Here is a 13228-nt window from a genome sequence, read left to right on the forward strand (position 1 = left end):
GAAACTTTTTTCCATCCCCTCGGCAGGGTGGGTTTGAGAGTCGGCGATCGGGGTCGCGCGAGCGTCGCCCCCGGCGTGGAATCGCAAACGAAATTAGCGAATCGTGCGCGGCAGAGACGCACGCCGCGAATTTGCGCTCGTGCCAAGCCGGTTCGAAAGTCTGCTGGATCGGAAGGGAATCTCGGATCGATCGTGAGCGCCTTCGATGAGAGATAAACGCACAAATTGACGCTATAACGCATGTTTATGTATGTGTGTGTGTGTGTTTGTCTTTCAATGTTTAGCTTAAAGGGCGTGCACTCTGTCCTTCATGACATTGTTGGGAAAACTTGAGGAACAAGTATTACGTACAAGCTTTGAAGCAGCTTGTGTTTTCGTGCCCATTACACCGCGATATTAAAATGCAGGTAACACCGCGGAATGCAAAATGCAGGAATGCGCGGAATGGTATTAGAAGCACGTTAAAAGGAAATGCGCCGTTTGCTGTGTACACAATTTCGCATATTATGCTTTTTACCATCGTATTACATCCGTTTCTACCACCTGCCTTAATTTTGGAAAAATAAGTTTATTAAACCGTGCGCGCGCGAACGCGGACTCCATTTCCGCAAAAATGAGATGTATTCTGCAACGCGAGCGAAGTTAGTTACCCGCGTTCACGAGTTGTAGTACATTATACCTGACATGCTGCAAGGATTTATGATACATCTTTCTCAGCAGTTCTATCGTTCTTTTTACACCCGCGAAAAATACATTCGCTCTACCTGCATAATCGGTTCGTTATTGCAAATAACGTCTGTTAATTAAAAGATCATATTTTAAGGTAAAGCGTGCATTATTAAAGATCGAAAAAGTATCTCCGAAATACGGCAATCGCTTCCGAGATTGTTTTAGACGTCAGTTTGCGATTCCCTCGGCTGAGCAGTGCGTAATACCGCTCACCATCAGCGAAAAATAATGCTTCGTGAGTATCTACGCGGCGCGGGCGCGCGGGAGAGCAAGAGATTTCAATTCGCCCCTTTCGAATCCTGCCTTCGACGCCGCGGTAATTTGTCCGTATCTATTTGACTTTACTCAAGACTGCAGCAGCGTGTCGTAATTATTATTGCAGATAGAAAGCGCTGCAATTTCGGCCCAAGTGTATTTGCACGGCGCAGCTCGTCGCCTCGACGTACAAACACAATTAACAGACGGAGCGTGTGCGCCGCGCGAGGCGCCAAGCCTCAAATTTACTTTACGGAACCTGTTGCGGGGATCCTTGAGTTTTGCCTTATCCTCGCCGCCATTTTCTCGGGACCGCGCCACAAGCCCGCCATTTCGTGGCGCCGATAACGGCTGATGGCCGCAAAGACAATTACGCAACATCGCTCGCAATTAAATTCCGTACGATCGAAGCTCCTGCTGCGCGATGATGTAAAATTATATTGAGTCATGGAAAATTCAGAACCAACGCACGACAATTTACAAACACGCAAGCATAACATTGAGTTTCAATAAACTGCGCTGATGAATCCAATCAAAAGAATGTTTGATTTTTTTCCATTTTATAATGAAGGCAAAAATGATTCTGGCTTTTTCCAGAATTCGGATTTTTCATGGAATGCGCGCGTATTGAAAATTTTTTATCTGCCTTGTAATCTGATTGAAACGTAATGAGCTCAATTTTTATATTGTATGCGGTGGAGCGTACACTTATCAATGAACTTCGTTTCACATCGTTGCAATATTTCTGAAGACATTATTTGATTATCGAAGAATTTCTCCGCTTTCAAATTACAGCCATTGATTTTCCATTTTTGTCTACGGATGACATTTCGCAAAGTAATTATCCAAGAAAAGCATGAGCTCATTGAAAGCACTAGATTCTCAGATACCTTTGAATGAAACTTGTGTCACCTTACTGCGAGTTTTCTGTGCAAAGATTTTGATAATTATGTTGGTTCATGATTGTCTAGCAACAGAATCTTCTTTTTTGAAAGGAGGCGAAGAGGTCACATGTTAGCATATTCAAAAACTCTTGGTATTCTTAATTAGTTGATTAATTGATCAGTTGAGTATAATTGTTATGTCAGTAACGTAATAGTTCATGTTGCGTTCATTAATAAATAGCACACACGTCAGAAAAGTTATAACTTGAAATAGAATTCATATAACGATATTACAATAAACGCGAAAACTTGCTTTACAAATTCTACATATACTTATATTCGTATGCTTTTATTATGTAACAGATATGTGCTTTTTATTGGCATCAGATTTTATATTTTATATCTAGAATTGTGAGAATTCAAAAATATAAAAAAACCGTTACTGGAAATTTCTCTGACACGTGAAATAAACTGTAATTTTGTTTATCAAGAGATAACGTGTACATTATTTATATTTTTTATTCTTATCCGAATTTGTACTGCTGGATTTATCGCATAAACAATTTATTGTGTAGACAAAAAATATTAAAAAACATAATGGTATTATGAAAGAGGTAACGCTGTTTTCTTTCTGTGCGTTTGTAAATATTGTTGCAGTACTTGTCGAATTGCGCGAGCTGCATGCGCGTGTTGTTAATTTTGCAAAGTTATTTCCGTGAGCCGTGTACGACGCGGCAGCGCGTTTTATTAATCATCTGCGCTGGTGAAAAATTGAATTTTTAACGCTGCAATCCGACAAAAAGCGTACATTGTGATCCTGAAATTTTTACATAACTCCTGGCAGAGCAACAATACATCCGCGCTGGTATTACGGTTTTGCTCAATTGTTATAAAATTGGCATGTTTATTTCTAGCTAATTGTTTGCGTTACTTTTCTTTTGAACAGTTTAGAAGCAAGTTTTATTCAGAGTTTTTATACACGTTTTCCCTGTTATAAATTAATTTATGCAAGATTCAAGTTTTTAATAATAGTCTTAATGTTCTTTCTTTGATTATTACTTTTTGTAATTTTCAATTGAAGGGAAATGAAAAATATTATTACGCTATTCCTGCGTGATAAATAAATAAATATAAATAACTTAGTGTACTTGTTATCTGTTAATGTATTTGTTATATAGAAAGTTCAAGTGTCTTATTCGACAAATGTAATATTTTCCAGGAAATCCAGTTAATGAATCTGTATCATTATCTTCAGATTTAAATCCGCATTTTCATCAATATCAAAATTAATTTAATAGTTTGTGTACGTAATTTAAAATCGTAATTTTTTAATAATTAATTTAAGATTGATTGATTGCACTTGGATATCGAACCTGCTTGGCGTAGTTTAACCGACAAACACTCGGAACTCAGACGAAGTAATAATTAAGATCGGCTAGTGAGATACTATTAATGTCCGTAGACATATACAAGTATGCGTGTGCGTGTCGCATCGAAGTCAGTACCGTCGCGAGTCTGCCGTCATTCGATTAGCGCTAAATACAATTTATCGGCAAACTTAAAAGGTGAAAACTGAAGATCGTAGCTTAGCACGGGCCGAGTTAAATGAGTTTACGAAGTTGCGAATTAAATAACAACTTTAACGAGGTTGCAGGCTGCCTTAATGCCCGGCTAAACCATGCTTATACATCCCGTCTCTACCCTCTGTCCGTACTTTGGCGTTCACTGAAAAAACAAACCTCTCGTTTCGCCGCCAAGAATACAAAATGAACGTTCGATTAGCCAATGGCGATGCGCCGGAAGGTAATGCGGCGCTTTTGCCATCGCGCGTTCATTTTTAATAACCGGTCGCGTATTATATGCGATATTGCAACGCATGAAATTTCATTCGTTCCCATGTTATTGCTTGCAGTCTGCCATGGGATCCAGCAATTTGAAGAGACGCCGCAGTACACCGAGGTCAATCCTGGCCAGGACGCGAAGCTGGTGTGTCTAGTCCTCGGAAAGAGGGGGCAGTGCATATGGCAGAAGGACCAGAAGGTACGTAATTGTCTCTTACTGGAATTAGTGTGCTAATTTTCAAATAAACTAATGTGGAAAGCAAACTTGTACGATTGCGACTCATTTTTCTACCAGCAGTTGCTGCATTTTTGCTTTTTATACAAATTATTGCTAACCAATACTCGATTCACAAGCCACAATTTGTGATTTTGTGATTATTGATCGAAATTGTAAGAGTCGTAACAAAGTAGCCAGCCAGCTGTACATGCTCGAAAATAAAAGACTCTCTTTTATGATTTTATATGAAACAAGATATATTCTCCTTCACATAAGGTCTCAGTGTCTTCAAAGAATTTCCTTTGTTACGTCTGCGAACTCTGCCTGCAAGCTAGTGATGGAAAGAGGAACAAAATCAGACTAATCAAAGACTGCGTACATCTCCGAGCGCGAGCGCAAAATTGAAACTGTCCTCCCAGAACAATGGGAAATGCGGGATGACATGGCGCCGGTAACAGTTCGCAAGGTGCGATTGCGAAAATTGAAAAACATAACGAACAACATCCGGGCGCGGAAGATGCTGCAGCTTGTACATGTGTGTTGTGCTGTACCGTAACTCTCTCACGGCATTTCATTGCTCCCGTTCCTCCTCTCTAAGCCCGTGGCAATCGACTTTTCCTCGTTCACCGTACAAGCGCGTAAACTTCCAGATAAGTTTGTGCTGGCCGGAAGTGGACGTTACAGGACGCACGACGATAAACGTTCGTTCACTCGTTCGTCCGTCGTGTGGACCTGAAGAGGATAGGAAACTCGGCCGCTTCAAACTTCCGCGGAACTCCGCGACATTGTTTCTCAACTAAGTTCCAACAGTGTAGATCATGTTCGTCCACGGTATCGTGTTGCGCATTGTTGCTATTGTTTATCTTTATTTCATAAATCTTTTATGATCATGTGACTTGGCCAAACAGGCAGATAGAGATGTTAAAGTATCAAATATGTACTTCTATAACTGCTGAAAGATTCAATGCGATTGTAGAATAAATTTATAATTTCTAAAATTTAAATATGAAATCATTCATATTTGACGCCGTAAATAATCCATTTACCTAAGTGTTGCATCCCTTAATTGGAAAGATGAGAAGATTGCAAATAACAGGAATCTTGGAGTCGGAGCTATAACGTAATTATCGTTTCCTCAATTTGCGACTGGGTTTCCCTGTTGCCGAAACGAAGCTTTAACGCATTTATCACAAGATAATAATATAAAAGTATTCCTCGTCGGATGCGAAATCCTGCGTATCGCGCTAACAGGCTTTTGCTATTACGATGTACAGAGATAGATATATAATAGTTGACTGCGACGTTCCGACTGTGCAGTCACAAAAGCTTGATTTACAGCGCGGTCCTTCGTTTGCTTGATCAGCCGGAATCTGGCGGTAACGCGTTTTCTCGCATGATAAATTTACGCTCGCGCGCGATAGCAGGACTCGATATTTCACTTGGCCGAGAACGCAAATACGGAATATCGCCGATCGCCGGAACGGCGGACGAAAGTTAAAATTTCAATTAAATCGACGCGATGTCAAAACTGCGCTGCCGCGTCGTCGAATCGCGCGCGTTTCCGAAAATCGGTTTTCCGTGCTCGTGTCAGGGGTGGCCGCATCGCCGCATCCTGACTCTCTGAATTATCACAACAGCGATTTGTACGCGGGCACACGTATCGCATATATATATATGTGTGTGTGTGTGTGTGTGTGTATAGAAATATATATATATAATATGTAGTGCGCGTAACAAAGAATAACATGCTCCATGAGCCGCGATGTATCCACGTTAGCGGTCGTGTAAATCCGCGATACATTTCCGGAAGGCGGTTGGAAGCAGGGGGAGACCGACTTGTATCGATAAACCCTCTCCCTTCTCTCTAGATATCGCGAACACACGAATGAATCTTCCCGATGCGCGCCACGTACTTTGAGATATACATGTATTTGTACGTCTAGCGCTTGATTGGAGATGAGACGGGCCGGAAACCATGAAAATACGAACTGACGCGCAGCATCATCCTGAGAAGTTGCGCGTCGAGGAAAACGCGAAGAAAGCAGTCGCTTGATTAACATCCTCGCAGCGTTCTATGCAAAGCGTCTTCAAGTGGCGCTCGCTACTTCCGCGAGTTTAATCGAGCGCAATCTTGGGTGATTCCAGACATTTCGCGCGACGTATATTTCTCGTTTTTTATTTATTTCAACATTTTGTCAAGTTACCTAAATATTGTAGAAACGAAAATGAAAAAGACTTCCTTCCATAGAGACTTTTTATAATACTATTTCTTTTACGTAATATTATTTCAACATGATAGATGGTGCAAAAAGCTTTTTTATTTATAAAAGTTTTCAAATTTGAAAATGTCATTTGCAACCAGTTCGTATTTATTGTCACGCGTCTGGATGCGATCTAGTGTATCAGGGTGCCAATACTGCATTGTATAATCTTATCAAAGTTAAGAAGTTTCACGAGAAGCAGAATCTGTTTTGTCTCTCTCGCGAGGATCTAACGCTGCCTGATTTTATCACGTTAAGTTTAAAGGGTGGCTCTCTTCCGGTGGTTTCCTTTCTTTTCTCTCGTAATCACCCTGCGTGCAGTCATCCACCCTCCTCGACGGTGGTCGTAAGTTTAGTGCGAGCTCGCGCGACGTTTATGCATCGCGTAAAGTCACAAAGGAAGAAGACGGGGCCGCTTCGAAAGGACCACGTTGACGGACTGCGAAGCGCGCCTCTAAATTGAAACCGTTTCAGCGCCTCGACGGAGGGAAAAGAAACAGAACTTTTGCAGATGGAAGGTGTAAAGCTGTGTCCCGGACCAAGAAAATAAGCGCGCTCCCTCAGAGGGATGATGATGGTCGAATGCTTGCAAGGAAGACTATGAGAAGCGAGGACGAAGATCGGTGACGATAAAATAGAACGTGACAACTCGTCGCAAGGGACACGAAAAGGCGAGCTCGAAGGAATTCGCTCGACTGAATTTTAATTCTTTTCCTCTTTCGGCTTTTTCAATTTTCTGCTAAACGGTTTGAGCACTAAAATCAGGAATAGAGCACTAAATTAGCACCTAAATAGCACTTAATTTTGGTACATATCTTATTTCGATTTTGCATGATGGGGGTGCTAACTTGACAGACGTGCTTTTTCATTTGTACGAATTACGAGATTTATCACAAAAGTGACGATGATTCATTGAAAAATTAACGTATTGATCGACAGAGTTGTTGCGGATAAAACTGCCTCGCGGAAGCTTCGCGAAAGCTTTTATGAAAGAGCTTGCTAAAGCTCACTACTTCGTTCGAGGACGGCGTAACTAGCCTTTCTCGACGATACGGAAAACGTTCAGGCACCGTTCAGAAATTGCGATAATTGCAAATGATCGTTCACGCGTTGTCCTTGCTTGCGAACTTTGCGCCGCGCCGTGGCAATTTCGCATTGCAGTTTTCATTTTATTGCTATCGATTATTGTTCACTGCAGAGATGTTCGTTGCAATGGTCATCGGACCGTGGCTAATACTTGTGAAGGCAAATGCGTATCGCTTTTGTAATTATTGCACCAAACTCAGTCGGGAAGTCGCTCTTGCGTATGATCCAATTAGTCGAGAATAAAAACGCACGATAGTAACGACAATACGATCTACGTCTGTGACTGTGTGCGTTTATAACAATTAAATTCAAGTGAAAAATAACTTGCTACACAAAGGAGGATACAGCCGAGCACGCTTCGTATTGTTATCGTCGAGAAAAATTAACTTTGCCAATCACAAATGAAATAATGGTAACGTTATAAAAAATAAATTGTCCTTAAAATCGTTTAAAGTTATTACGATTTGTTTTTCGAACGTATTATTCCACATTCATGCTTATTAAGAATTTCAAAGTTTTTATAATTCTATGAAACTGCTTTTGTGCTCTAACTCTGTATTATAATTCATTCATATAATTATTTATTATGTATTTTCATATTATATTGTACAATCAAATAAGATAATTTATAATTATAAATAATAATTATTATATGACTCACTTGTTTCAAACCGTAACGTTTAAAGAATAAAACATTCGAATTTTCTCATTTTCTAATAAACATGTATCGACAGAAATAGTTTCTGCTAATTGCTAGCGACGCTCACAATCTACCAAAGTTGAATGCTAAGAATCATCGCGATGCCAATCATCGATTTTGAAAAAGCCAACACGAGAGGGTAGCTCATCTTGAATGCCGGTTGAGAGAATGACCGGAAGAGGATCAGAAGCAGAGAGGCACGCATTCGCGGTGTCCTAGCGCTAATAACGAAACCGCGACGCAAGCATCCGAGGGGGTTCTCCTGGTCGCCCTCGTCGCCAGCTTTCACGGTGGCTCGAGGGCCAAACAAAAGCGGGGACCGCGTCGAGCGCAGGGCGCAACCCCGCAGCGAGGGGGGTGAAGTGACGGATAAGAGGCGGCCGAGTAGCCTCTCTCGTGGCTTTGGATATTTATCGCTGCGCATCTTTCCACGCGCGACGCAACCCATTGTACTGCAGTGTGTTGCCTCGCGTGCCGAAAGAGCCTCGCATATGGCTAAATATTCCTGAAGAGCCCGCGCCTAGAACCCTCGCAATATACCGGGGTATTGTACACTCACATGCGCACCAGCGCACAGCGTCCACACGTGTGTACGCACCCATACACACATGCACATGCCGCGTTACTGCCGTAACCGCGACCGCGGTGCGTACATTAATTTGCATATTAATTTGCGAAGGTAAGCCGACCCAGGTGACATCTGGATTAGAGAAAATATCGGCGGCGATATACCAAGCGCATACCCGCGCTCTTCGTCCCTCTTTTCCGCGACCGCGCCGCCGTCCGCTCTCACCCTCTCTCGAGGGAATCATTTTACGACGGAATTCGGCTTTGTTCTTGATTGCGCTTCGAAATGAAATTCTACAATACGCTTTGTCGTCGTCGTCGTCGTCGTCGGCAGCGGTGGCGGGGGTGGCGGCCGGGGGTGGCGGTGAGGCGAAATTCGCAGAAATTGCATATATGCAGATGATTTTCTACTTAATGTTTCGTAACTACGGACACACGCTGCTGGGTCGCGCGCGTTATTACGTAATTGCCTCGCGATATTTTGCATTCTCGCTGCGCGTGATGTTTGTTGAATTTTTTAATATTATGTTCTGAAAATTGTATGAGCGTGTGTTAATGCAACGTACGCGTAATGTAACGTGACGCGCTCACTACCGTTATAACTTTCGCGCGCGCACACACGCACACGCATCGTGCACAGAGGCGCGGGAGTAAGCACGTATATACGTGTGTCAGCGACGCGTGAACTAGTTTGCATATTAATTCATGTAGATAATCTGTTTTAATGACATCTGGATTAGGGAAAATGTACGCTTAATACGTCACCCTCCGACATCCCGAGTGGCTTGGCCGCGTTTCTCGCGTACTAATATATTTCAATTATACGATCAATAATTCTGCATCGATAATTCCGTATCAATATTGCCAATAATATCTGTGACATGATATCGTCACAAGGTCTGATGAAGAATCCAGAATATCGACTTCAGTCGTTTCGCGAACGCAGTCGAACGAGCTAAATTCGACTGAAAACGGGAGATCTCCAGCTATCACTTTCACGACATGCCGAGAGCTTTCGGGTTTTAATTCGTTCTTTCAAAAACTTCGTTTTCGCATCGCCCGTTGATCAGAGGGGAAAATGGAAAAAGAAATAGCTGTACAGCGGCGGTACAGAAAATACATTTTTTTCCCTTTCACCTGTTCACGGATCTATCTCCATTATCGGATCGCGTCTTTGGAACGGCTGTGGCTGCTCTCGATATTCCGCGAGAGGCAGATTTTTCATTAAGATTTATTTGCTGCCGATAGAGTAGTGCGACCGGCAATTTCTCAATTCGGCTCGCGAGGAAAGCCGAATTATCCGATGAAATTTAAACTGGTATCTGAGATGCCAGTACAATCAGTAACAGTAACGACGAGAACGACTTCTCCTTTCGCTTAAGCAACGTATCACGTCAAACTTTGTTAATTACACGAAAATCGATGGAGCTATTAATACGGCGGACATCTAATTAGGTGTTAACGATATATTCTGCATTGTTTTATGTGCGCGTCTTACAAACAAGAAATTGTGAAGGATTTTTCGCGAGAAACGAATTTTCCAACAGAGCACGCATAAATATTTGTTATTCCGGCATACTTAATGAGAGCGACGCGAAAAAATGTTCATCGCCCCCGCTGTATGCAAATTCGTCATGATATAAAGCTTGCGCGCTTGGAAATATGCTAATTCACCGACGTCCTTTCGCAAGCTCTCGATATTCAGTGCTGTCGGTCTTCCTTCACGCCTGTCGACCATTTCTTGCTCCAGTCGAGATTGCTCAAGCTAAATTAACTTTTATTCACAGCCGACTATCGCGGATTAGCGCCTTCTCCCCTTAATTTCCGTATTTCTCCAGAAGTACATCTGCGTAATATACATATCTGCAACAATATTTACACGTGCCTATAATCGCATATCAGGAAAAGGGAATATGTTAAAGCGTTTAGTTGATTATTAATTTTCATTTATGTTATCATACAAATATCATTTATAACAGATTCTTATAATTGATATTTAGCATCAAATTATGACTAATTGTCAATAATCTACGAAACATATTGCGTGTGTGTGTTGAAATTTGTAAATTTATCGACTGCTAATTATTTGGGTACTAATTAATGATGGATTTTACCTAATTGCAATTAACGATATGTCAAAAGCGCGCGTTTGTATCATATGCTTGTCCTGGGGATCGACGTAGCAAAACAAAAGCCACGGAAGCGATATATGATCCAAAACTATCTGTATTGTGAGCATACCTATTGTTACGAAGCTCAAACTATGCGAAAAACTAAAGGAAATATTACAAATTTATAACTATTTCGAATATCGTACAAGCAAACCTGTGCCCGGAGGCATTTTCTCGGCGAGGCAAATAACTTTTTTGCCGTTGAATATTCGATAACACAATAAGAGTACATATTCGATACTTTACCATCGCGTTACCACCGTGAATTCCATCACGCTTGTAAATGCCATTTAGAAGTTGCGATTCGACCTGGTACCGAAATGAATTTCGTCTAATAATACCATAGGCATGTCGATGAATAATACGTAATTCTCGAATAATACGTGACAAAAATTCACAGCGCGCGGTAAATTTTAAATGACGTGATTTACTTTGATGATTCGTGCCGCAATGTTTTCCAACGAGTTCTTCTCGCTGAGAGACAACTCTCGCAGCGCAGCGATCCATTCGCGCGGGGACTGAAATTAATTCAGAGTTTTCTCAGCACTCGAGCACGCGCGTTTTAGGAGTAAACTATTTCTTGAATGGGCCAGAAAGGGAGAGCGGCTCTGAAATTTTTCATGGGGTTTCTTCGCGAGATCCTACTTGCCGCAAACAACAATGCAAATATCGTCCGAGGCTCTTCAGACTCCGTTAGGGGTGGTCGGCGGAACGCGATGGCGGCGAAGTCTGGGACTTGAATATCGCATTACTGTCTCAGACAGCGACGAAGGCTTTTCGCAGTGGGTGATCCTGGAACGAGATCGCCTCCGAAAGCCCGGAGATTTATGCCCCGCGCGGTTTCTCGTTACTTCCCCAACCAAATATCCTCACCCCGCGGCTCTTCCTCGTTCTCATCCCCCCCCGACCTTTCTCACTGACCCGTCTCGTCTGCCTTTCCGACCCGACTTTCTCCCGCGAAAGTGAATATTTATGAAAGATGTAAATAACACGAGCGAGATAATTTTCTCCTCGCGAGCCACTCTTGTTTATAGCGCCGTTGTCTTTGCGTGTTCCGCCATTTCCCATTCTGGAGCCTCTAACTGCGTCATTTCCGTTTGCTTCGTTCCGCGCGCATTGTTTGCACTTCCCGCGACATCGCGTCCGTTCTGCGCGTCGAAGCGCGCTCACCGGATCGCAAATCCTTCGAGAATTACCGCTACGTCTGATGCACGATAGATACCATATTATTCACGGTGTCGTGTCGAGATCGGATAAAACGTATAAATCAGATGTATCTAACGGCGGCACCGACTCGCGAGAGAGAGAGAGAGAGAGAGAGAGAGAGGGAGAATTAAAAATGGAGACACGTCCGCGCGGGGAAGCTTCACTCTCGGGGAGATCGCCATCGCGTTCATTGAGAGGATTAAAATCCTCGCAAGGGGCGATGGGGGATAGGACGTCGTCGTTCGCTTACTTACCGGAGCGAGGCAGGTCCTCTTCCACTCCCTTTTCTTTCTCGTCGCCGTTTCACGGCCGTCTTCACCCCTGTCCGCTTCACCCTCCCGCTTTACCGCGCTCTCTTCGCTGTGTTCTCCGGAGAGGCCGCGACCAGCAATCAGCGTAATGCACCCGCAGACACACCCCTGCCCACCTCTTCGGCCACATCGGTGCACACAGACGCGTACAACGGCTACCATAGGCACGTGTATGTGTACGCGACACAGACGCAGGCATGGCCACGGCAAACGGTCAGAGTACATACCCCCAGGCCAAAGGCCCTGATAACGTCGAGAGAGAAAGCGAGGGAGGGAGGGAGGGAGAGCTCTGGAGTAATGCAGACGCAATGGCAATCTCTTCGAGAGCAACGAAATAGATCGCGGAACGTAGACCGATAGTGCAAAACCATCGCAGCGGTAACCAACCGATCCCATTCTTTCTTCCCTCCTGCTTGGCAAGTCTTCCTCTGCGAGATCTTCCCGCAGCTTGCCGCAAGCCTCGACGAGGACGAAGTATCCTTCTGACTTCGAAGCGTCCAAAAGTTCGGAACTGCGGGATTCACTGCGCACAGATGATGTCTCGGTCTTTGTGTGTTTCGCGAAATTCGCGGAATTGTTAGAGGGAGGTAATCCCTCATTGAAGGGAACGGCGTTTCTACTCATCGTGCATTCGATAAGAGTGCCTTGCAGCTTGTTCTATGTGGGAGTGGTGGTGGTACCTGTGCGTACATGTATGTTTGGTAAGCCGTTGGACTGATTTGCGACGGCTTGGTCGATTCCTTGGGATATCGAAAAAGTTAGTATGCGTGTACTCCTTTATGGACACGGAGCACGAACCGTGCGCTCGGGAATTCTGGATGGCTTGGCCGATCAGCTATAAATCTTGCGTGGTTCGATGTGGTATACTTCCAAAGAAAATATGGACCTTTATAACGGAAAACCTTGTGAAAATGGGTCAACTTAATGCTATCGTCACGTATTTTAATTTCAAATGACTGAGTTTTATAATAAACTTTATTAATAGCTTTAGTTTTAAGAA

At 43.2% G+C, this 13228-nt stretch overlaps 1 protein-coding gene across 4 annotated transcripts in view; it reads left to right on the forward strand.

Annotated features, from left to right (window-relative positions):
• LOC105284017 (kin of IRRE-like protein 2) overlaps positions 1-13228 on the forward strand; it is a 238108-nt gene that overhangs the window by 152359 nt on the left and 72521 nt on the right. For all 4 annotated transcript variants that reach the window (XM_011347192.3, XM_011347193.3, XM_011347195.3 and 1 more), the window contains exon 2: positions 3781-3908. In XM_011347192.3, the coding sequence (XP_011345494.1) occupies positions 3781-3908 (128 nt within the window). The remainder of the gene's footprint in view (positions 1-3780; positions 3909-13228) is intronic.

This window comes from Ooceraea biroi, chromosome 2 (assembly GCF_003672135.1).
Source record: "Ooceraea biroi isolate clonal line C1 chromosome 2, Obir_v5.4, whole genome shotgun sequence".
Taxonomy (NCBI): Eukaryota; Metazoa; Arthropoda; class Insecta; order Hymenoptera; family Formicidae; genus Ooceraea; species Ooceraea biroi.